Source organism: Mangifera indica, chromosome 14 (assembly GCF_011075055.1).
Source record: "Mangifera indica cultivar Alphonso chromosome 14, CATAS_Mindica_2.1, whole genome shotgun sequence".
Lineage (NCBI taxonomy): Eukaryota > Viridiplantae > Streptophyta > Magnoliopsida > Sapindales > Anacardiaceae > Mangifera > Mangifera indica.
Genome location: NC_058150.1, coordinates 7,364,320 through 7,389,621, shown reverse-complemented (window position 1 = coordinate 7,389,621; position 25,302 = coordinate 7,364,320). Strand labels below are relative to the sequence as shown.

At 32.6% G+C, this 25,302-nt stretch overlaps 5 protein-coding genes across 7 annotated transcripts; 2 read left to right on the top strand and 3 right to left on the bottom strand.

Moving 5' to 3' along the window:
• The first annotated feature begins 662 nt into the window (after window positions 1-662).
• On the top strand, window positions 663-1,334 carry LOC123196820. Its single transcript, XM_044610949.1, has one exon. The coding sequence runs from the start codon at window positions 779-781 to the stop codon at window positions 1,190-1,192; it is 414 nt and encodes a 137-aa protein (XP_044466884.1). The 5' UTR covers window positions 663-778; the 3' UTR covers window positions 1,193-1,334.
• A 206-nt stretch (window positions 1,335-1,540) lies between these two features.
• On the bottom strand, window positions 1,541-5,706 carry LOC123196819 (transcription initiation factor TFIID subunit 6). Its single transcript, XM_044610948.1, is given in 13 exon segments — window positions 1,541-1,988; window positions 2,649-2,720; window positions 2,723-2,759; window positions 2,858-2,983; window positions 3,093-3,225; window positions 3,314-3,438; window positions 3,575-3,670; window positions 3,766-3,903; window positions 3,995-4,095; window positions 4,444-4,552; window positions 4,631-4,732; window positions 4,883-4,969; window positions 5,470-5,706. Coding segments are annotated over 13 exon segments (1,629 nt in total). The 5' UTR covers window positions 5,596-5,706; the 3' UTR covers window positions 1,541-1,611.
• A 3,790-nt stretch (window positions 5,707-9,496) lies between these two features.
• Window positions 9,497-11,744, top strand: LOC123196645 (protein IQ-DOMAIN 33). Its single transcript, XM_044610704.1, has 6 exons — window positions 9,497-9,798; window positions 9,961-10,233; window positions 10,312-10,518; window positions 10,723-10,836; window positions 10,917-11,291; window positions 11,457-11,744. Exons 1-6 carry the CDS (start codon window positions 9,724-9,726, stop codon window positions 11,532-11,534), a joined length of 1,122 nt encoding a protein of 373 aa, XP_044466639.1. The 5' UTR covers window positions 9,497-9,723; the 3' UTR covers window positions 11,535-11,744.
• Window positions 11,745-11,949: 205 nt separating this feature from the next.
• On the bottom strand, window positions 11,950-13,531 carry LOC123196646 (eukaryotic translation initiation factor 1A). 2 transcript variants are annotated; one of them, XM_044610705.1, is made up of 2 exons: window positions 13,376-13,531; window positions 11,950-12,553 (listed from the first exon to the last, which is right to left on the bottom strand). In XM_044610705.1, the coding sequence occupies exon 2, from the start codon at window positions 12,540-12,542 to the stop codon at window positions 12,105-12,107; it is 438 nt and encodes a 145-aa protein (XP_044466640.1). In that variant the 5' UTR covers window positions 12,543-12,553; window positions 13,376-13,531; the 3' UTR covers window positions 11,950-12,104. The 2 variants fall into 2 exon arrangements, with proteins under 2 accessions (XP_044466640.1, XP_044466641.1); XM_044610706.1 differs by having other exon boundaries at window positions 13,194-13,430.
• A 1,020-nt stretch (window positions 13,532-14,551) lies between these two features.
• On the bottom strand, window positions 14,552-18,469 carry LOC123195502. 2 transcript variants are annotated; one of them, XM_044609241.1, is made up of 11 exons: window positions 18,301-18,468; window positions 17,819-17,952; window positions 17,267-17,348; window positions 16,636-16,706; window positions 16,409-16,510; window positions 16,243-16,332; window positions 15,787-15,861; window positions 15,665-15,697; window positions 15,478-15,558; window positions 15,162-15,221; window positions 14,552-15,087 (listed from the first exon to the last, which is right to left on the bottom strand). In XM_044609241.1, exons 1-11 carry the CDS (start codon window positions 18,353-18,355, stop codon window positions 14,908-14,910), a joined length of 963 nt encoding a protein of 320 aa, XP_044465176.1. In that variant the 5' UTR covers window positions 18,356-18,468; the 3' UTR covers window positions 14,552-14,907. The 2 variants fall into 2 exon arrangements, with proteins under 2 accessions (XP_044465176.1, XP_044465177.1); XM_044609242.1 differs by lacking the exon at window positions 16,243-16,332 and having other exon boundaries at window positions 18,301-18,469.
• Between the last annotated feature and the right edge of the window lie 6,833 nt (window positions 18,470-25,302).

Below are 25,302 nucleotides of genomic sequence, written 5' to 3'. Positions count from 1 at the left end.
TGACTGGTATGGATGTATGGTCAAATTCTAGTCACAAAATGCCACGTATCTTCAAAACGGGCTTCGGCAGCAGCATTTAGGGATTCCCACGTGCATTTTTAAATGCTCAATTAATGTGAACGGGTAGACAAACAAACTTCAATTTGGGAAATAAATATTTCAATTAAATCCAACATAACATTAATAACCCTTAAATACAAGTATTGCTTCCTGGTGGGAGCAATCTTTGGTCACCTTTTTTGGAAAAGGGAGCTTGAGGAATCATCTATGGGCAATTCTCACTGTTTTTGACATTGTGACTGAGATTTCAAACAAGGGTCGCAAATTTCTTCTGACTTTGTGGTCAATCTTTTTTATTTTTGGCCTTTCTAAGTGGGGTGGTGACTGGTCAGCCCATTGGATTCAAATTAAAAGGACAATAAATAAAACTCTAGTGCTTGAAGACTTGCATTACCAAACAATAAGTACTTCAAAATCGTGATTAATCCAATGACTTGTGATCTTGCTTTCCTAATCAATGGGCAGACCATAAAGCACGATTTTCAAAAACTTGAGACAGACAAAACAAGAGGCCAGGCCTTAGAGCAAAATTTTGGTCTACATGATTCTGGTAGCAATTCAAACTATCTTTAAATGCAAGTAATTTAGGGACTATAAATATTAGCACAATTGAACTTATTTTTCAACATCATCAAATTAAGTTGAAAGCTTTCTTCTACTTTTCTTACCTAAAGCTTTTCAACTATCAAGAGAAAGACAGCATACCAGCACCGGCAAAATGAGCGTTGAAGTGTTAGATGGTGCAACAATTATCAGCTTTGTCGAAGACGAAGATGCATTCAGCGTCTCTGTACATGACCGTTTCACCAACCTTGATAAAGACAAAGATGGTCTTCTTTCCTATGCAGAAATGATGAAGGAGCTAAAGAGTCTGAGGGTGTTTGAGACTCATTTTGGAATCGATGAGAAACCAGACCCAGATGAGACTGCTAACTTGTACAACTCCTTATTCCTGAAATTCGACCATGACTCAAATGGGTCTGTGGATCTGGAGGAGTTCAAGGCGGAGACGAAGCAAATGATGCTTGCTATGGCCAACGGTATAGGAGTTTTGCCTATACAAATGGCCCTGGAAGAGGATAGCTTCCTCAGAAAAGCTGTGGAGAAGGAGACCACTAAGTTGGGTGCTTAAAATGTTCTTGTCGTGACAACTGATTCATTCTTCTTTTTATTTATCCATTGCAGTGCGTTTTTTGTTTTCTGGTTACATGTGTTTTGAATTCTGGAGCATGTAATAATGAGCTGAATTAATGAAAAATGTTTATTGTTGGTAATCGTGGTCATCCATTAAATTTAAGAAACAAGCTCCAAAGGCAAAGGACAATAAATTTTCCCTTATGCTCTATATGAAAATCAAGAACTTTCAAAGAGCCTCTAGACGGGGAAGAACAAGATCTCCTTTCATAAATTTAAAAAAAAAAAAGTCCTTGTATCCGGGAGAGATGAAGCAAGTAGTAGCTGTCAAATCTAGAAACATGAATTCCATCATATAGGCTCATCGATATTATATTTCTTTCTTCAATTATAAATTCACAACGACAATATCATTCTTTACAAAAACAGGGACATCTCAGGAGCAGGAATGAAGGAGAGAATGTCTTCCCCAAATAGACCAAACAATGAAACCATAAGCTGCCCAGATTTTAAGTCATCCTTCCAAATCTGTGGTAGGAGGGGTGAAATCTTTGAAGCTCGACTATCGCCGTTGCCCCTACTTTGTCTGCTGCCTGATCTGCTATCATGAGAAATCTGTCCAGAATATGATGACGGGCCTGCATCAGAATCACCCAAAGAAGTAGCTGCTACTGGTTCCTCCTGCATGGGAGATGATGAGGAGCTGGTAGACACTGGACCAGATGATCCATCAGTTGCTACTTTCTTGTGAGGTGGCTGCTCTTCTAAGTCCTCCATGGATGTCTTGCGTTTATCTAGAAGTTCCACAAGGCGAAGCAAGGGTTAAATACTTGTTTTCTTTAATTAACCAAATGCAGGAAATGTTAGTAAAATGTGCTTCTAAAAGTCTGGGTCCTAATTAATCATCAAATTTCAGATATTATTTGTAAGTTTAGTCACCCTCATCAACACAAACTTACCCAGTCATCATAATATTGATATTATAACATTAAGAAATAATCTAAGGCAAACTATTATAATCTCAAGTGCAAGATATGAGACTTGATTCTCACATCGGAAAATATGGCATTTTGGTGTAGGGTTTATAAAACTTTGGGCTCTCCAATTTCAACAAATAGCTTTAGTGATATGATACTCTCAAGATTCATAAAACATTACAGTGTTAGCTCATAGCCAACTTGTGTGGGCATTTGGGTTGTAGAACGTGGTGGTATGTTACGATCTCAAGTGGAAGGTATAGCATTTAGATCTCACATAAAAAAGTATGGACTTCTTATGTGAGGTTTATATAGTTCTAGACTCTTCAATCTCAATAGTTCATATCACAAACAAACCAATCTCAAACATACTTGGTCCCTAAATATGCAAATCCAAAATTCTAGTAAATGTATAGATGCTCTATATCAACTAATGGCTCACTCTTGAGCAAACAAAAAAGTCACTATATCTCTTACTGGGCACTCTAGTAAGAACTTTTCCGCTGGATTTCCAGACAGCATGAGCTGGTGGGGATGGCATAGGGGGAAGATCTTGAGGCAATCATAAATGCATTGACCAGCTGCATGCTGGAAGCAGAAAAGTCAAATTATACCCATTAATAAGCTTCTCAAGATTTATCCTCCAGGATATAATTGTATAAGCATTTTTACACAAAGCAACTTACCAGCAAGGCCCCATATACTCGCCAGGCCTCATGCCTCTTTACTTCATTTTTTTGCTTCTCAAGTAGCATCTCAGGTTCAAGAAGATGCAAATAAGGCTCAAGATTTGGCAGTAGAAGAAGGCGAACCTACTTGTAGAAAGAGGAAACGTCACAAATAGCACCATTGTTTACTAAATTGACTATAAGGACGCAAATAGTACATATATATTGCAAAATGCACAAGAAGTGAGAGTACCACATTGGGTCCCAGGGCTGCTAAACCTTGAATTGCACCATAATGTTGAGTCAATGATCGCTTTGGGTCCAAAAGAGCATTGAGGAGAGTTTTGGTCAAACGTGTCTGAAGAGTGCTATAAACATGCCCAAATCTACAGAAAAAATACCGAAAAATTTATTACATGTAGATAAAGCACGGATGACCCAGGAAAAAACAAAAATAAGTTGTAGAAGTCTCACCTTTTGCATATTGTAGCAACCAGTTTTGCTGTGAAGTCTCTAAGTTCCCAGTGGTTATCTGCAAGTCTATTCCCTAGCCTTTTTGCAACAAGGCAGGTAACTACAGATGGCATCAATTGGTGAAGCTGACACGAAAATAATGCTTTCTCAGATTCATGGATGGTAGACTCTTCACAAAAGATATCCATGAATTGAACAAAGATAAAGAATATGGTCATCTAATCTTAAAAAATAAACGATACAAATTAAAATTAAACTTACATAAGGTTCTATATGTATGTGAGGATTCTGAAGAAGACTCCAAACAATACGCATCAAAGAAAACAGAAGGGAATAATCATTCAAACCACGAGATACCTGACATCATGGAAAGGAACAGTAGAATGAGAATTATTGATATCTATTTTCCTACAACTGTTTGTAATTCCAGAATATACTCTTAAAATTATCACCTCATCAGCAACAAAATATGTGAAATAAGGAACTAATGGATGAAGTCCCGAGTCTGTGGCCAAACTCACTAATGCTTGTTTGAAAAGTATTGAATTAGACCTGCTCACAGTTAGCTCAGTGATTTTATCAAAGTACAGCTGCAAAGGTGACAGTAAAAGACATATTAATAAATAGCAGAAAGAAAAAAATAATAGTAAAAAATATAGGAGCAGATAGTATTTCATGTACCTGAAGTTCCTTAGACAATATATGTCTAACTGGTAATTTAATGTCAACAGGAAGCCCATCCTTCTGTTCTTTGTTTCTTCCATCAGGTGGAGCAGTAATTACTAGAGACAAACAAAACTAATTCAAAGATTAATATCCAGATTGAGTGACAATGAAAGCAAAAATAGTATCTGCTTCTACCTTTGTCATGAGATTATCATCACTAATTACTTCTTGAAGAACCAATTCAATATGTAATCTACCATTTAGACTTGATGCCAATAGAAAATTTTACCATGATCTAACAGAGATCACAATGCACTTAAACCAATACATTAATTTCCATCCTAGTTCAATAGATGCTAAACATTTTTTAAATCAGGCTTCTCTAAAATTTAAACTAATAACACTAAATTTAAAGTCTAAAAGATTATATGACACTTGATAAGGCCTCTATAATAGACACCAACCTTCCATCGGAGCATTTTCTGGAATTGCAGGTTGTGTCCCTTCAATTGCTAGCCAGTGACAAACAATTGCTGTATCAAGAGGAGCTTTAGGTAAAGGAGCTTCAATCACCTATAAGTCAAGAACAGTTGAAGGAAAAATTAAATTGTATCTTGGTTGAGCAACAAAACATAATCATCACTTTCTTACATCTTTGAAATCCACATCCTTGTCATCAACATAAAACAGATCCCTATGCCCAATAGCTCTTCTGAACCGCAAAGGGCCCCCTGAGGCAAAACCATATAATGGCTGAGGCAAGAAAATTAAACACAATGATATTAGATGATGAAATTGTAATTACCAAAATTACCAGATAAGCAGCATTTAGTATTATATCACAAGCCTAAATCGTTCCACTCCATGCTAAAAATCAGGCTATTAGAATTATTTTCAACTCACCTCCACATTCCTTAATTTCAAAGCACCATCAACATCATCTGTCGTCAGCATAGTTCTCTTGGAGTGACGCATGAATTTGATTGCTTCCTGTACTTCAATCAATAACTTCATTAATTCCAATACCAATTGTTGATTTCTTTAATCAAGTTGGTCATATTCACCATCTAAGTATTCCTCACCAACCTATGACTTGATTATCCACACAAATTACCCCAAGTACTTCTATACAAAAATTTATCTCCAAAAATTCCATAAATAGTTAACACTGAACATGATTTGTTTTAAGATAACACACTACACAGCTTTCAAATAAATACTCCATATAACACATTCATCAAACAAAACAAACAAAAGTTTTCAAATTCCAATAGCGGAAAACTTTAATCACAGAAACCCTATTCATTTAAAATCGCCTAACTTCATCACATAAACTTATATAAAAATCTTTCCCAAATAACCTAACTTAGCAACTCAACACATAGAATAACAAGTCACTAACATCCACAAGAAAAAAAACGAAACAAGGGGGGAAACAAACCCATGTAAATAAACACAAGATATAACGCCAAAAGGAAATTGAAAGAGACCTGCATGATTTCGCGCATTCGATATTCAACATCAGGAGCGAGAGCGAGGGCTGCATCTGTAGACAAATTGTTAATTCCAACGCTTTGCGCTATCACCTCAACCGTCTCCTTGGGTACAATGCTCATTTCTGTTTCTTTTCACTGGCTCTATTACAGGTATTTACTGCAAAACTCTACGCAGCGTGCTATGGGTACTCCAGGTTCAGGTTCAGGCTCAGGTGCAGACCCAGGTAAAGATCCGAATTGCTCTTATACTGCGCAAGAAAACGGTCGGTTTTCGGGTGAACAGTAAGTCAGTTGGATCTTGTTCAGATTGATATCCCAATACAGCCCAGCCCAGCCCAATTCAAAACCCAAACTAAAAACTTTTCTGTTTTTGGATTTTCCACGTGTTTATGTTAAAACCACAAATATTGAAAAATAACACTTTCTCATGTGTTGTCAAAAGTCAACAGTTAAGGTTAAGGTCAAAGGGTATTTTCTTTAGTTAATAATATATACCTATATATATTATAGAATTAATATCTTTTACACCTTTAAATAACAAATAAAGTACAGATTTTCTTTCATTAACTTTAAAATTTTCATTTAAACCCCTATCTTTAATTAAAAAAACCGAAACTCTAACCTTAAATTCTTATTTACACCAATTACAATTAAAATTAGGTTAAAATCATGATAGAATCACATCAAAATGATGCGATTCCATCAAAATCATATTATTCCGATGCAATTCCATTTAAATTACACTAAATTGGGTGTGGTGTAATTTCATCTGGATTTGTGCTATAACAGTGCAATTTGAGTTAAAATCTGATCAGTATGGCTAATGCAATCTTCATTGTAAATCATAGTATAATTTCGATTAGACTATACTATTCTAAATCAATTTTGATTAAAATTTTATAATTTTGGTGTGATTCTAGTTGAAATCGCACTTATTTGATACAATTTCAATCGTGGCTAGCAATATTTCATCATTAGTGACTGCTTTAGGTTTTAAATTTTAATTTTTTAATAAAATATAGGAAATTGTTTATCTTCTTAAATGTAATTATTTTAAAAATAAACTAAATTTTCAATTTTATCCGTAAAAATTTATTATTTTGGTATAGTTTCTTACTCTCTGTGTACTCTCCCATACTCCGTATATAGGCTTATATTAAATAGTTTTTAATTTTTGCTATTCGAAATATACATGTCTATTTTTACACGTATCTATATTAGAATACGTATATGAATACAAGATTTTTATTTTTAATTTTATTATTATTACTTTGCTTGTTTATAACTTTCGAGTAATTATCTTAATTTATATTTTTATATATTGAATAGATTAAATTTTTATTATTTTTATACTTTTACAGAAAGCCACAAAACAAACCTAAAATAAAACAAAATCTACTTAAAATAAGCAAAATCCAACAATTAAAATTAAAATTTTGTTTTTAACAATATTGATTTTTTAAATTGAAAGTTTGAAATTTTTTTATTATTTAGGCTCCATAACGCATAAGCAGTGATAAAAATAATTTCTTTCTTTAATTTCAAAAAAAAATTCTAATTAAAAGAATTTAAATAAACTTGACAAATAAGTTGATTGAGTTGGGTGTAAGTAAAAAACAGATGAAGTTATATTAGTAATAATTTCTAAAATTAATACTTGATCATGTGGATATGAATCGACCCATTAGTATCTGTTAATATTAATTTTCTTACTATTTCTCTTTTGTTTTTATTATTTTATATATTTATTTCATAATTTTTAATATTAGTCTTTTGTGAATGAATGAAAATTTAACTAAAATTATACAAATATTTTCTATAGATTTAAAGAATTTTAGCATTGAATACAGAATGAATACTTATAATAAATTGTTTAGTGTTTATGTTCCTTAAATTTGTTTTCAACACAATAAATTCTTTAATTTTAAGGTAGATTTGAGTTCATTTTAAATCAAAAAGAGAGAAAATTTGTCAAATTTGTGTTGAGTGTGTTATAAGTTTAATGTTGAAGAAGAAGATGATGATGAATACAAAAAAAATATCTAGTGTCCTGTAGATACTCGCGAGCATATCTAACCCGTCCACAAAATTTATTACCCATGAATATGGGTTCAAAACGGATACCTATCCAAAAATTCAAAACTCATACCTTATTTTAAATAGGTTACTCATAATACTTATAAGTAATCCATCTGTTTTATCAGGTCTAAATTTAAGTGAACTAGATTCACTTTAAAAAACAATAAGCATCATTACGAACATAGGAAAAATGGTTAATTTGTCATTTTTGTTGGTTGTAAGTGCTCACTTAATCTTTAAAATTGTTCATGTTATCCCCAAAATTGCTCACATGAACAAAAAATTATTTTGATAATCATTTCTGAATTAAAGCAAAATCACATATCATTAATTTTAACGATATTATAAGTTTGTTTCACTTTTGTGTGATATAATACAAATTCAATTTTTTTAATATAAAATCAGAATAATTTAATTATTTCAATAAAAAAAATAAAGTTCATTCGGTTCAATTAAAAAAAAAATATTTGTCATGGACCATGAAGATTAGAGAAGCGACAGTTGATGAGAATTCTTGAAAAGAATGAGATGAGTTGGCGACAAACCAGAAGCAGGCGGCTTATTCTGCATAGTAATAAATGGTTCCGTTGACACTCAGAGGGTGAGAAAACAGGACTGTCTCCCATACTGGTCCATCCTCACCAGCCTTGCATCATTGATGAAATGACAGCAACCCATTACAATTATGGATGTCAGGAGTAGTTACACGTACAAAACACACAATGGATGCTGACGCTGAGGCCTCTACTAACGGTGTACACTGTACAGCCAGTTTGAAGTTGGCCAAAGGGGCACTTGGATGAAATAGTTTCTAAACTGGAACTGTTGTAGCCACATAAACCTCTACTCAACAAAATATTTGATGTTCCATTGAGTTAGATATGAAGGGTTCAGTTCATGTAACCAGTTACTTGGATCTTTTGGTTGCCAGAAAAGAAATGGCCAGCGAATCTTTGGTATGAAGTAATGCAGTTCAATTGAGAGAATTGCAGCAGCCAGCAGAAGAACATTACCTAACTCTAAGGGAGCATGCATGAGAATGGAGGAAGTCTTCTGTGTTCAGGCTCAAGAAAACAAGCCCTGGACGTTGACAAAACATGAGCTGACACAACACATATAATTCTGCAAATTTATTTCTCCATGTATGAATGTTGATTTTATAAATAGCTTTCTGAAAAAATTCTGGGTTCTAACAAAATAAAAATTGGTTTCAGATAGCAGGCTTTTGCACTTTAATTATAGGGTTGACATTACATAGTACCCGAAATAAACCTCAATCCTGTATGTTTCTGCAACAAGTGAAGAGGAGAGAAAGCCACTCAAGGGCAGAGATTGCATATGATTGGCCCGAAACCCTATGCATTAATTGATTTTTAAGGGCCCTAATGGTGTATAAATACATTCATTTCATACCAATCTCCTTAATCAGACAAACCCACATCACAATTCTAAAACCTAATCATAAAATGAAACATTATATGAATGTCATTATCCATTTGACTGTACTGATCCGACACATGCACTTGCTCTTGCTACCCATCCATTGATCACTTATTGATCTCAAAAAACTTAAATTGATAAGTTAAAATCCAATGAGAAACCAAAAGTTACTATTGTTTTGGCTTCCCAAATGGTCCCAAAACTAAAATATTGACATGTTTTCCATGTTTAGGAAAATAAACGGTGGCGAGCAACTAAGAAGAGGGGCACTTTAAAGGATAGTTTAGAAATGATCAAGTCTGAAGGAATAGACATGGCCCTCATAACAAGCAAACTTTATGAGTCTAATCTGCTGCAACCCATGTGCATAAAGTGATGTGTAGAAACTTTTATCTAATATTTTTTCACTTTTGGGTTTCTATAATTTTTGTGATTAAAGGCTAAGTCCAGCTCTAAAGCTCTGCAAAACCTGCGGATCTTCTGACTTAACTGCAGCTAACATATGGTTTATCATAATGAACAGATCGTTTACCTAACTTTATTAAAGAAGAATCCAGTGAAGCTTAGTCAATTGAAACTCAACTGAGTGAAAATTGCCACTTGCATTGTCAACTTTTCTTCAACACAAGCAATAATTTAGGGAATCTCAATACCTCTGTGTGGTTTCAATATAATTGGAGACAACCCTTATGAAAATTCTGCTTCGCTACTTATTGCAAAACAACTGAGATGGGCATCACTGTAGAGTTCGTTAGAAGTGTCTTCTCCAGAAACCGCTCTGCTGGAACTCAGGACAGCAATGATGTAAGTCTCCTGAACACTTTTATTTTTTATTTTTCTGCTAAAACTGATATAATTGGTTTAAATTCTGAAAATCTGTTTCAATTTATATATTTTTATGGTTACTGTTGACACAATACCCCCACTAAACTATAGTCCTCTTAATTGTTTCTTTGCCGGCTAAAGCTGGAGGCAAGGAACAATATGGCAGAAAAAAGAAGATGGAGTTCAGTTAGATCATACCTGTGCAGTGATGAATTCAATTCAGTCTTAGCAGAGGAAGACTCGGCTTCTGTTAAGAGTTCTGAGGCCACTGTTGCACAGCCTATACAAGAAGACTTCACAGACAAGGGAGAACTTCAGAGTGAAGATACCAAGGAAAAGCATAACTCAATTTCCAAGTTATTCCACGAAGAAGATGCAGCAATCATAATTCAGACAGCATTTAGATGCTTTCTGGTTAAGAATTCACCCTGGCTTGTTTACGTCTATTTACGACCATTATTCTTTAGGGTAATTATAGTTCTTGATTTTCAGGCTAGACACCGACATGAAGAAAACAAATTAAAAGATGGTAAGCAGGAGGCTCTTGCAGTGACACGGAGTCCAAGTAGGGAGTCTATGGGGACATCAGTTGAAGTTCAAACAGGAAATTCTGTATCAGTTTTCTCAGTTGGAGAAGAAAGTATGGCCCTACCTCGAAAGATGCAGCAAAAAGCCAGAACCCGAATTATCAAGATAAAGGTAAAATTAAAAGGACATGAACCTCTAACCTCTAATACCAAAGTTAAAAGTTTAATCCAAACTTAATCAAATCGATTTCCAGATTGAGCCGAACTGGGAATTCTGATGGATTCTCAGAAAGTAATAAATAGATGAAGTGGCAGACGTTGGAGCACTAGTGTAATTTCAGCTTATTGGATTTATTTTATGACATGAAATTAACAGGAAGAGTGGGATGATAGCACAGTGAGTAGCAATGTATCCAAAATGAGGATTCAGAACAGGCTGGAAGCAACAACCAGGCGTGAGAGAGCTCTAGCTTATGCCTTTTCACAGCAGGTAAAGCCAACATAAAGTAATAAATGAAAACAAAGAAATCAAGTTTAGTGCTGAACTAACTTTAATTGCCTGATCTGTAGCTAAGAATTTGTTCAAAAAAGAAGCAGAATAGAACCCATGGCGCGGAACTGGACACAGGGTGGAGTTGGCTAGAACGGTGGATGGCAACCCGTCTTCCTGTGAACCCCCTGGTTGAAAGTCATTTAAGCAAGCAACTTGAGCAATTTAACAACAATCAAGAGTTCTTGGTGTCTAAAAGACATTTCAATGTAGCAGGGGAAGAACAGGAGGAGAGTTGTGGATCTAATGAGATAGCTATTCAAATTGAAAGTTTTTCAGTGAATTCACCTAAAGAGATTGATGGCTTCAAGCCTAGGAAAAACAGACTGAAGGCAACAAGAGTGTCAAGGAAGAAAACTGCACCAAGCCATCCATGGCCAAAAGAACGCAGCAAAGTAAAACTTCCTCAGTCTAGCAAGTAGGAGAGTACAAAAAACCCAGTAGAATAAAATTAAGGGATGAAAAACAAGAGAGACATAAGAATGTGGCAATAGATACTTTCCATCTTTTTTTTTCAATACATATCAACTTCTTAAACAAATTTGATTTCCTTGTTACAGGTAAGCAAGGACAGTCCAAAGGAGTTTGATATTGATAAGAAGAACAAGCAAAAGCAACCACGGAACAAAAAGAAGTGAAGTGCAAAGATGCTTCCACTTAGAGATTGCATATTTAGCCTATCTAGTGACAAATCCAGGTTGCTTTCTATCTTTCAAGAAAACTAGAGTCTCTTACTTTCTACCTAGAATTTATTCATGAGTGTACGGCCTATATAAATAATAAATCCCTTGTACCATTCAAAATCGCCTCCTAGAGAAGTAAAGAGCCTACCAACCCTCTTTATTTTGCAAATTGGCAAGAGATGCAATAAGCATGTAAGATAAGGAAACAAGAACATCATGTATCATCGCATTACACCACTGTAAAAAAGCCTAGCCATTCAAATCACATCTCAGAAAACATTGCTCCTAACTCCATAAACTTACAATGAAACAGAAAAAGGCCTGAACCAATACAATATACAAAAAGAAGGCAAAACTCGGGAAAACCATAAGCAAGTAATACCTCACACAGAATATAATAAACTCACCATATCCGAACTTATAAAGAGCAAAACAAATCATTTTTGGTTTTCAAATACCAGTGCATTGGCATTATCTTTTTTAAAATTAAAAATAAACCCCAACCAGAGTCATTTTCTATAAAGTTTAGATCTTATCAATATCTTCATCTTCAAACTCAATGTAATCATCACCAGCCCCTTCATCCTCCTCATCCAGACCACCAGCAATACCCTCATTGAGACGAGTGTTCTCTGGAAGCTCACCATATGCCTTCAGAAGCCTTGCCTCATCAGGCATGTATTTGAGGATGACATCGGCCTTGTCATCTTGATAGTCACGGAGCCCAACAAGAATTATATCACCAGCTGCAATCCAAACCTTCTTGTGCATCTTCCCACGGATGTGGCAAAGACGTTTGGTGCCATCAATGCACATAGCTTCACACCGCCCATTACCAAGCATGCGAAGAACTTGGGCATACTCTTGCCCATCTTCCTTGAACAAAAGCTCACGCTTCTCATCATCTGCTTCGTTTTTTCCCCTCTTCCTGTTCTTTCCTCCCTTTCCCTTGTTCTTCGGCATGTTTTCTGAACCTGTTATCAATACAGTATTACTTATTGCAAAAAACAGAACAAGCATGACAATATAAATTAAACACATAAATCAATTGATTACCATGATATACATATTAAATCAGAAATTGAGTTTCAGTTATATTTTGGATAAAATTCAATACACCCAAAAATTTGCAAAGCAAAGTTTCAAACAAATTACCGGAAAAAAAAAAAGTTTCAATTCAAACAAATTTAGAATCAGAACTAGAGTTTTTTTCATTAAAAATTTTGGAAAATTTAGAAGAACCAGAAATTTGTCAAACAAAGTTGAACAAATTTGTCACCAAAATCAAAGCTTCATTATAATTTTTGAAAAATAAAAAAAAAGAACGGAAATTCGCAGAACAAAGTGTCCAACACTTCAACATAAAATTGGACTTCCTTAATTATTTTTGGGAAGATTCAGAAGACCAAAAATTTGTAAGACAAAGTTTCACCCCAATTTAGCAAAAAAAACAAAAAAAGGAATCTATGAATTCAGTGAGGTTACAAATTAAATTGAAGAAAACACGATCAAACACATAATTCAATAATACTTATTCTAATCACGTAACATACCGCTCAAACAAGGATTAAAAAAGAATTAAAAATCAAGGATGCAAAGTTTCAATTAACATACCGAGTTAAAAGGCAAAAAGAGAGATCGAATTTCAGCGTAAATATGGTTAAACTTAAAGAGATGGTAAAACAGCAAATTCCAATAAGAAACCTAGAAATTTAATCGAAAAATATGGAAATTTATTCGAAAAAAAGAAGAAGAATTGAACGAATAACCAATAAATAAACAGAAAAATCCGATACCTTTCGCGAAGAAGAGGTGGAGAGTTAAAAAAGTAGCAACTTTCCAAAAGGTTCTTAGAGTAACCCTAGCTGCCGCGAACCAACAGATAAGTTCAAGGCTCAAGTTGATATTTATGGGCTTCCACCGACCTAGCCCAGCCAGCCTAATTCACTTCCTTAACTGCCCCTCGCCGCCAGCTTCATATGTACGATAACTTTGTGAATTCAATTTGGTTTTGGGTACCTCTACGGTTAAATTCAAATCGAATTTATTTAAATTTGAGTTTAAATTCATTCAAATAAATCCAAAACAAGCCAACCTTAGCCAAGCTCGATCAAACTCGAATTTGAACTACTCGTCAGATTTTATAATTAAAAATTTTAATATAAAATGATGTCGTTTTAATCAATATATATTAAAATGATGTCGTTTTAATAAAAAAAAATAAACCGAATTTGAGTTTGAGTTTCACGAGTTCAAACTCGATTCAACTCAAATCTTACCCTAGGCACGTCCTAGTAATCTATCTTGTTGAGTTTATTGTTTCCTAAGTAATGTACATTAAAATGCATTTGCCGATTAAGGATTTTCATCACAAGGGTGCACACAATAGCATTAAATTTGAATTAAATTTATTTAAATTCGAGCAAACTCGATACAAACTTGTATCCAAAACAAATTCAACATAAATAAATTCAAACTTAAATCTAGAAATTAAATATTTTTGAATTTAAACTTTAAGAATATTCAATTTAAGAGCTTGAAAATTTTTGATTCAAATCGACTAAAATAATATTATTTTGATAAATACGTATTAAAATAGTATCATTTTAATCAATTTTTATTTAACTACAATAACAAACCACTCTAAAATCTCAATTCAAATTCAACTCCTCTTTAACAAGGTAAACTCAAAACACATTTGAGATGGGCTCAACAAACTTAAACTTGACTCTACTCAAATTGAGTTGCCCTCAAGTGTAAGTGAACTTAAATTTGATTCGGTTTGAATTCAACCCCAACACACATTAATACTATATTAATATTCTCAAAAATAATTAAATAAATAAACAAATCATCTAGAAGTTTAATTTGGAGACCATAAAACACAAGGATTCTAAAAATTACTGCATTCAAGTGATAGAATTTTATTAAAATGGTATTACTGACTTTTCTTATGTCTATCCTCCTAATCATGATAATAAATGACATCTCAATATTCATACTCAAAATCCTTCAAAACAGCTAATTGTACAAAACACAAATTGGTCTTGGGTTCAGACTCATCCACGATCACTTTTCACCTAAATGTTTTTTTGAACAACTTTACTCAACTACTTACATTAATGACAGAACTGAAGAATCTGAGATCATTGTGCTTTATTTTTTTCTTGCATAGGATTACAACATTGCAGTCCCAACAATATGCAAGCTCTATATATTTTGATGACCAAATCAACTTAATCAATTCCTCTCCCCACCCCAGAACAAATAGAAATTAAATCTTCGTGTGACAGCGAAAATGTTATCATCTATGTAAGAAACCAAAAAATCACATGTCGGACCTTTTAATGTCTTGAGCCAGAGAAAGTCCTACTGGATATGACCGGTGTATCTTTGTCTTAGTGACCATAACTTTTCCTGTAAGGTTGGTAATGTCACTTTTCTTCGTGTTTATAATTGATTTCTTAATCACTGCTGACTCATCAGTATCAGCCAGGAATTGGAGACCCTGATATATATTTGTTAGACAGTGTCATAGGAGAAAGAAAACAGGATTACAGTATAGAAAATGAACTCATATACCTTCAATGGTTCCTCCTGAAAGGTTGCTGCCACAGGATTTGCTAGCTTCGCCTTGACCTCCTGTTGTAGTAAGGAAAGTAACAACTTAATTAGTAACTTCACATAGAATTAGAGATGATAAATCCAAAACAATCCAAAAGCCCATCATTCATCCTTCAGTACTAAGAGAAAGATGCAATTAGGTTTTTGCGTTAGAAGAAAAGGGGTATAGGTGTAAACAGAATTTAACAAAGCATGCTATTCTTGCAATGGAGAAATCTATTTTGGCTCACTCATTATCCTGATGGAGATACAAGGCATAGATAGACTATCTAACCTGAAAGGGTTTTGTATTTAGAGCATCTTTCAAGCTTCCAGCATATTGGCACAAATACAAGAGGCCTGAGTTAGACATATCCTGTATGATATTCAACAAAAGGATGAATATATCAAACAGTTCAAATCAAATAAGTAATAAATTAATCAAGAAGATACTCATTTCAGTTCAGAATTACAAATATAACCTGTTTGCTTTCAAGAAGCTCAAGTTTTCCTTCCTGTAGAAATAATTGACAGATAAAGCATCAGCAAGGTAATCTTTAAGCTTACCCAATAGATGGAAGCCTTATGAAGAGTTGCAACTCACCATCTCAGATACCATTTGATGAATCATTTCAATGTCACACCCAATCTCAGAAAGGTTTGACTTCATTGTGTTTACCTGCATGCAACTAACACTGTAATCAAATATAGTTATGGATGCATAATTAGGTCAATGAAATATAGTATATATATCATCATAACATCAATAGTTAATAATATCTTATTCATATCAAAATATTCATGAAGGAAAAATCAATAAAAGCATGTGCACTTCTAATGAACACCAATTTGGGTACTAGTGATGATACGTCACTATGTGATTGAGTAATTTTAAAATAATAATAAAAAAACGCTCAATTATATAGTGGCACATCATCATTGGTTACCAAATTGGTATTCATTATAAGTGCACATAACATCCCTTTCGATTAAACAAGATCTCCGATGGTTAAGTTGCATTAATATGTAGAAAGCTCAAAAGGGTAAAAATGTTATCTACATCATTTGTAATAAGCTTCGACATTTCCATCTGCTCCTCCAATTTCCAATCCACAGTTTCGAGCCTCTTTGAAAGATTTCTCTTTGTTGACTGCACAATTAGTCCATGTAAATGGAAGTACTCTCTGGGAAAGAAGAAATAACACAGGCAAACCATTCCTACTTACAGCCACTGCTTCAGATACATGCTCTAACTGCTTTGATACAGTTGCAACAGCATTGATCATGTTATGCTTCGTGACAAACAATACATCTGAAAATGACAATCCCTGCAAAGGAAACAATTAATCAAAATTCACCAATAAATCAGCAAAAACAACATGCTCACTAGCTCAACACCAAAAGCCATGAGCTGGTAAATGCTTGGGCTTAGAACCATGAGTGAAAATTTTACCTTCCACCACATGTAACAGTATCCCATTGCTCCAAGGGCAGCAGCTGGCATTAGATAAGATGCATAACTTCCTGTGCGCAAAGGAAATATGTGAGATCTGTACAAATGTCTCAATGTTCAGCAAAAACACCACATATATAATTATTTCATACAAAAAATTTAAACACAAGATATGACATTTCTATACCAAAGTGTGATGCAAGTAAATCACAAAGGAGTTGCTGGAGATTTTTTTTTTTTTTTGCAGTGTTTGGGAGGAGGGGTGTGAAGCCACTGAATTGAAAAATATGATAAACCAATAAAACCTTATATTTGGTGGGTAGATATCTATACTAACAGATCAAGGGAAAATGGTAGTTTATAATCTAAAAGGTGAAGCTTGTAGACCTACTTCAGTAAAACTACACAACATGATAAAGAAAATATTTCTACTTTGGTCTTAGCTCAACAATTTTGATCATTGAAGTTCTTCAATTTTCATTTCTTGTTTGATCAAACAATACATCTTAACAGCTTATCAGTAATTGGTCACTTAATCAAGTCCTTAGAAATTTTCCTAAAGTAAAGACAGCAACTCTGGCTTCACAATTTAATCCGTACAATAATTTATTAACAAACTTGATATACCTACCACTAGATGAAGAACTTCCGTTGAAGATGGTCACAGGATTGGATAAGGCTAACTCTTTGATCTCTTGTGACAACTGTCGAATCTAGGGTGAAAGCAGAAGAAAGCACATAAATAGATAAATACATTAATCTTTAGAACCCCTTTACTCAATAGAAACAAAGAAAATAAAGAAAGAAATGATCCCAACTATTGGAAAACTGTTACCTTGTTTTGAATTTCACCATTCGACACACAAATAATTTTCATTTCTAACTAAGACAATTTAAATACAAGACAAAGCTGCCAAGTAATATAAAGTCATTCCCGGTCAAGGATGTAGCTCACAGCTTCAATGGTCAGCAATTAACTAAACAACAATGGGATTTATATTCCCAGTTCTTTTAGACTAGAGCACAAAAACCAACTCCTTGTCATCATAATAACCGTAATACTAAACCAGCCAGGTAGGTCTCAGATACTTGAAATTTTTTATGAAATATCAATAGGAAAATCTATATTTTTACAACTGAACTTGTTCTAACTTCTAGTCAGAGTATAAAGGATTCACGATACCTGAGCCGCGAGAAGTGCACTATCATATTTAAATGGTGAAGTCTGAACCTCATCGACTCCCTTAAGTAATTCTTGAAGCTGGGCGATAAGCTCGGACAATCTTCCACTCCTCAAAACAATCGAACCAGTCAGACCTAAATCATTGGAAAACACTCAGATTAGAAAAATAGCACAATAACAAATAAACAACAATACATAAAAGAGGAAAAACAATAAAGCAAACTAATGGAGAGTTGAGTTCAGCTACGATCAACATAAGTGTTTCTGCCAAAAAAATCCTAAATTTAACGTCAAATGCAACCCCTTTTTTTAAGAGCACAACAATTGTAATTAATACGGTAATAGTAATCGAAAATCTAATGAAGATTTGTTCAGAGAAGACCAGATGGTAAGGAATCAAGAAAGACTCTCAAGAGATAAATTAAGCACTTAGAATGATCGAAATTTGAAGTATCGAATCAGCGGTGAATATAGAGAGAAACCTGCGCCGAGGAGGATGAGAACTTTGGAGGTTTGAACTCCAGCCTGCAACGCCATCTTTCTGCGTAGGAGGTTGAGCCGCCGTCAGTCGTCGTTTTCTGGTTTCTGCTCGCAAAATAAAAGCAGCCATGTGTGCATTTTACTCGCTCGACCAAAATAAAGGGAATTGAAATTTTTCCCCTTATTTTAATTTGTATATACATATATGTCATTTATATTAAAATTTAAATAAATATATCACAACATTAATCTACTTTTTTAAAATATTTTTCTTAATGTAACTCATATAAAAATTCTCTTTTTTTTTTTATAACTTATTCCCTTCACAATTTTAAAAGATATTTTACATTAATGAAAATTATTTGAAATAATAAGATAATAATATAATATATAATATAATAATAATTGAAAATTAAGATAATAAGATAGCCATTGATCACTTCCAATGTGAGCTAGAAGTCAAATATCATAGAAAATTAATTTAAATGGGGAAAAAAGAAGGGTTGGCGTCAACGCCAACACTTGCTTTTTCCATTAATAATTGACGTCAATCAACTTTCTCCGGATTTAACTATTAAAAATGTCATATTTTTAACAAGTATAATGAATATATATAAATAATGCATGAAAAGGGAATATTATAATGAATATATATGAATAATACACTAACATGAATAATGCACTGACTTGAATAATTCATTGACAACCAGAGAATATATTCCTTATGTTCTTGTTTGCTTCTCTTTTTACCTTTCACGTGGAAGTCTTACTTGCTTTCATATATATACATGTTTTTGTAAATATTTTTTGTAGAAGTATTTGCTTGCATGCTTCCATATTTTTTCCAAAAATATTTGCTTCCACATAGATTATCGGATTGTTTTCTCATGCACAAAGAAAATTTATCAAACAGTTTCATTGATCATCAGTACTGTTGACGTAATGATAGGAAGACAGGTTAGGTTTCATTATATCAAATAGAGGTAGAATTATATCATATCAAATTCAATTTAAATTGAATTTTAATTTGATCCCAATTTAAATTAATTTGATTTGATTAATTTGAAATTAAAATTAATATGAAATTGATCAAATTAATTTGGAAATTCAAATTCAAATTCAAATTAATTTAAAATTGCAATAGGTGAGTAGAGTGATTGGCGAAAACCCCAACACTTGGCAGGAATGCCAAACCTCGACATTTCTCCCAAGCTTTCCCATACTTCTTTTATTTCATTTATCTATTCTTTTTAATCTATTTTCTTTACTACTCACTTATCTATGTTTGTATTCTTCTATTTCACTTATTTAATTCCTTTTAATATATTTTCTATACTGCTCACTTATCTATGCTTATAGTTTAGTAGATTTTATTTTAATATGCTAGTGATTCAAATCTAAAATGTAGCTTAAATGATATTTAAAACTCAAGAATAGTAATCTTACATCAAATATTATAAACACTCAAATTTAACTGTTTTTATGAAAAATAACCTCACGCATTTTAGTGTTACATTAGTGTATACCAATTATGTTAATTTAATAATGATAATCCAGTTTGTTTGATTAATTTTTGATTAAAATAATTATTTTTCATTAATCTTTCATTAATGTAATTTAACAAATTAATATATATTTTCACGCATTTGCAATTAACTACCAAGAAAGGCGTATAAATTTCATGATGCATACAGATTCGAGTGCACATGTCGTTTTACACAAAGATGGACACTGTGACTATAATTAGAAATAAACTAACATTTACTCTCAGAGTTATTTTTCGGACAACCTGTTTTGGACACTTATTAAATTTGACAGACCCACGGTTCAGTGTCTATTTATTCAAGTAATGTTATTTAGTATAATTAATCGTAGAAACGCAGACAAAGAAATGTGCTTCAAAATAAATGGTGTTGAGTTTCGATTTAGTCCTGTGGAGTTTGCACTAGTCACTGGTCTGATTTTCGGGAATGACATGGACGTATCCAACTACATTGATTACGCGGGGACGTCTTGATTAAGAGAGGAATACTTTTTGGACATTCACAGGTTGTTATCCCATAGGGAGATCAAGCAAGCATTCGACAATGAAATTTGGGGAGACAATGATAATGACACAATGAAGTTTGCGGTCATTTATTATACGTTTACAAGATTATTATGGACGGACAACAAAACCAAAATACCTAATCGTTTTTTGCATTTAGTAGACAATTTAGATGCATTTAGTCGATACCCATAGGAGACAATGACATGGAATAAAACAGTTGTATCGATGCGGAAGGGTATCCATAATAAATATCAGTATTGTGTTAAGCATTACCCCTCGTACACAAGTCACTCTCACTTCTTAGTTATAATATTTTGGGATATCCAATTGCTTTCCAGGTAAGTATTGCGAAATAGATAAAGTTTACATTCACATCGACGATTGTAAATACTAACCCATATCACCTAGGGTAAATACGCGCACATTTGACTAACTTCAATCAAGTCTTAGACGATAGTTGATTCTTGCAATGAATCCTTTAAAATCAACACTTGTGTCAATACACATTCCTCTCTCATTCCCACCAACATATCTTGTCACATTATCATCACCTTCAATCTATTGGCCTTCGTAACGAATCTTAAATACAACTTTTTTCATCATAACTAAAAATAAACCTAAAAACATAAAAACTCTAAATTGCACTACTTTACAATTTTTTCAAATTAAGCTCCAAATGCAATACCAATGCTACCAAGCTTCATATATACGTTTTCATAACACATTAAACTATCATGTCATCAAGTGATGTACAAATATTGATCAAGACAAGACAATAAAAAACGGAAGAAAATGACAGTGGTAATTCTATAATTTTTTATACAACTTTCTGCCAAGACAAGAAAAACAATACACACACGAACACTAAATTAAAATAAACAAGCATAAAAAATAAAGGAATTGAGTATAATGGAAGAAAACAGAAAAATATAAATAAATTCAATGGGGTTTGGGGGGTTGGCGTTAACGCCAACTTATTCTTCGTCTGAAATTTTTTCAGATCTAAATTTTGATATTTTACAACCATCAATACAATATTAAACAATATTATAAGAATTTTAAGCAATAGAAACAATATGAAATAATCGCATTAAACAATTTAACAATATAAAATCACAACAAAATTAAGTTTTACATGAAGTTATGAATATGAATCTACCATACTTATTTCATTTTTAATTGTTCATAAAGAAAACACATAACGCATGACTTGAGTCAAGACTGACCTGAATATGGATGATTTTGTTGTGAAATCTTTACAACAGATGTTAATTCTCTTAATAAATTTAGCAATTTTCATCTCTCCCTCCCTTGTGTCCAAGTTAAATCCTTTATAATGGTTTTTTTTATGGGTTTTATTGTTCAATCACATCTTCTCTGATGAGAAATTTATTTTTTTCATGCTGTAGAGATTCCTTCCTCACTTGAAGGTTGAGGAAGAAGAGAGAAAAAGTTACAGAGAAAAAGAGAGAATCTCTACATGGGTCACGTCAAGAGGGTGTTTTGGGGAAATGGATTACTATTGTGGTATATTTATTTAAGCTTTGAGATAAGTGATATATATGTATACACAGATTAAAATAAGGGTAAAAATTTCAATTTCCCCCAAAGTAATGTGAAATTTATTTTGGAAATTTCTCAACAACCCCAGGGTATTTATGTCATTTTGTGAATTATTAAAGTTATTATTGTATGTGGCATAAATTAGAAATTTGTTTAACAATCAAACTATATGTATAAACAACATATACAATTTTATACATAAATAATGATATATTATTATATAATTAAATATTGTTTAATTTTCAATTTAAAATTACTCAATCATATAGTGATATGTTACTGTTTGTATATAAAATTTTGTACATATAACATTACTAATTGTTTTAGTATGAAAAATGAAATTTTAAGTTTATAAATAATTGTGCATGAAATGGTGTATTAATGTTTATTCGATATCATATCAAATAAGTGAATAATATATCATATATAAAATTTTTCAGTGGTATACGATCATGTATGAAAAAGTGTACGCTTATCATACGATTTCAATTTGAAAAATGTATATATATAAAACATATTATCACGTTATAATCTCCACTATCCCCGTATTTCATAATTTTGTATTTATCCAATATAATGAGTGAGATGAATTTTGATTGTAAAGAGATAATCCAATGATGATGGTGAATTCTGGCAAGTTAATAAGAGAGGAAAAGAGTGGTACATATCAACAACGAGCCTTTCTTCTTGGAAGATTAAGTACGAAATTTCCATGTGTGTATAAGATTTGTTGTAAGATTTTTATACCTTTGGTTTTACGTACAATCATAAAAGAGATGATGAAAGTCATTAATCACAGAGACATATATGCCCATGCATAGGACATGCATGTGCGTACATATATAAAGTCAGAGCTTTTTGTCTAAGTCTCGTACGTTTACTTTTTCAGATCTACAACTTGAAATTTCATTAAAAAAATCAATAATCTCTACACTAGTTTTTCGGAATCATGCCCAATTAAAATAGATTTTTGGGATTTGTTTCCACGAGATTGAATACAAATGATTTTATGAAATAGTCCATATTTACAAGGTGTAGAATTGTGAATTGAGTTATGAACTTAATCAATATTATTGAAGAAATGTTGAACAATATATAATATTACAATGTAATCTAAAATGAAATCCAAATCCTATTAAATCGGAAAAATAATATATAATAAATCAGAATCATGTAATTTAGAAAAATAGAATCTGATGTAATTTTCATTATATGTGTTGATATACATACATGTATAAGACTCCTAAAGTAGAAAACTAATTATACTGATTATAAATATACAACTAACAGACAATTAATTATATTAGTAATATACAACTAATTATATTTAAAATATATATTATAAATAATATTATTAACACTCCTCTTCAAGCTGGAGCATAGATGTCCATCGTGTAAAGCTTGTGACTCAGCCAAGTGAAGTTATCCTTCTTAAAAGCAATTTGGTCCATTGAAGGTGTAAATGGAGTACAAATCTTCTTACTAGTGACAAATTCCTCACAAAGTGATAATAAACTTCAATATGTTTTGTTTGTTCATGGAAAACAAAATTACTTGCCGTGTGAATTATTGCTTGATTATCACAATGCATAGGAATATGATGCATATATATATATATATATATATATATATATATATATATATATATATATATATATATACCAAAGTCTTCTAAAAGCGCCTTCAACCATATTAGTTCACATGTAGCTTGAGCCATGACACGATACTCAGCTTTAGCACTAGATCTAGACACAATTGTCTACTTTTTACTCTTCTAAGTTACTAGATTATCTCCTACAAAAGTACAATAACCTGATATGGATTTTCTGTCACCTTTGTCACTAGCATAATTGGCATTTGAAAAACCAACTAAATCAATATGTTTATTCTTTTCAAACCACTAACTTTTTCTTGGTGACTATTTAACATATCTCAAAATATTACAAACAGTTTCCCAATGACACTTCTTAAGTTTTTCCATTCATTAACTAACTAGCCCTATAACATGTACGATGTCTAGTTTGGTTACTATAAGATAAATAAACTTCCCAACAAGTCTTCTGAATCGAGTATTGTCTTCAAAGTCTTCATAATCTTTCCATAAGTCTAGATTAGGTTTTATAGGGACATCTGTTGGTTTTACTCCTAATAGACATGTTCCTTATAGAAGATCTGTGGCATACTTTCTTTAAGATAGTATTATACCTTGTTTGCTACAAGCAATTTCAATACTGAGAAAGTACCTTAAATGTTTTAAGTCTTTTGTAACAAGTTGTTGCTATAAGTATCACTTGGTTTCTTTAATGTCAATTATATCTCTACTTGATAATAGTATATCATCCACATATACAATCACTACTACAATACCATATTAGTTATATGGTGCAAAGACTAAATGATCAACTTGACTTCATTTAAATATTGCAATAAAGACTACTTGACTGAATTTGTCCTACCAAGCTCTTAGACTCTATTTTAAACCATAAATGACTTTTTCAGTTTACAAACAAGATGAGTCTCCTTAAGCAACAAACCCAAGTGGTTGCTCTATGTAAACCTCTTCAATTATGTCCTCATAAAGAAATGCATTTTTGACATCTAGTTGATACATGGGTCAATCTTTATTGACTGCTACAGATACAAGCATATGGACAGAGCTAAACTGAGCAAGAGGGGAGAATGTTTCAAAAAAGTTAATACCTAGGGTCTAAGTATATCTTTTAGCAACCAGTTATGCTTTATATCTTTTAATGGAACCATCAGAATGATACTTCACAGTAAAAACCCACATGCATGCAACTAGATAAATTCCCTCAAGTAATGGTACCAAGTCCCATATATTTCGAGCAAGAAGTGTTGACATCTCTTATTTCATGACCTTCTACTAATTAGGACTTTGCATTGATTTATGATAATTCCTAGGAACAAATATAAATGACAAAGACAAAGCAAACAAACGAATAAAATGACCAAGGGGATTAAAGGAGACAATAATTGCAATGGGATGCTAATTATAAGAACGTTTACCTTTGTAAAGAGCAATGGCATATCAGAAGAATCACTAGCTGAATATGATGGAGGAAAAAATGGCTCTGGAGCATTAAGAGTTTGCAAAGGTTGTCATCGATTGTAAACTTGCATTGGAAGGTGGAATGGATGTAGACACTAATGTAGGAAAAGAATAGGATGATTATCATTGGCTACTTGAAAAAATGACTCAGAATAAAAAAATGTCATATTCGCAGAAACAAACCTCTTTTTAGTCCCCCATTAAGTTTCAGAATACCCTAAGAAAATACAACTAATAGATCTAGAAGAAAGTTTATCCATACTAGTGTTAACAAAATGAACAAAACATACACATCCAAATATACGAGGAGTAATTTCGAAC

What these genes read in the sequence shown, in the direction of transcription:
- LOC123196820 (XM_044610949.1), top strand. Translation starts at nt 779, where the DNA reads ATGAGCGTTGAAGTGTTAGATGGTGCAACAATTATCAGCTTTGTCGAA.
- LOC123196645 (XM_044610704.1), top strand. Translation starts at nt 9,724, where the DNA reads ATGGGCATCACTGTAGAGTTCGTTAGAAGTGTCTTCTCCAGAAACCGC. An exon ending in GAACTCAGGACAGCAATGAT is followed by an intron (nt 9,799 to 9,960) that starts GTAAGTCTCCTG and finishes TGCCGGCTAAAG; the next exon opens with CTGGAGGCAAGGAACAATAT. An exon ending in GGCCAAAAGAACGCAGCAAA is followed by an intron (nt 11,292 to 11,456) that starts GTAAAACTTCCT and finishes TCCTTGTTACAG; the next exon opens with GTAAGCAAGGACAGTCCAAA.
- LOC123196646 (XM_044610705.1), bottom strand. Translation starts at nt 12,542, where the DNA reads ATGCCGAAGAACAAGGGAAAGGGAGGAAAGAACAGGAAGAGGGGAAAA.
- LOC123195502 (XM_044609241.1), bottom strand. Translation starts at nt 18,355, where the DNA reads ATGGCGTTGCAGGCTGGAGTTCAAACCTCCAAAGTTCTCATCCTCCTC. An exon ending in ATCAAATGGTATCTGAGATG is followed by an intron (nt 15,698 to 15,786) that starts GTGAGTTGCAAC and finishes TTATTTCTACAG; the next exon opens with GAAGGAAAACTTGAGCTTCT. An exon ending in TTCAGGAGGAACCATTGAAG is followed by an intron (nt 15,088 to 15,161) that starts GTATATGAGTTC and finishes AATATATATCAG; the next exon opens with GGTCTCCAATTCCTGGCTGA.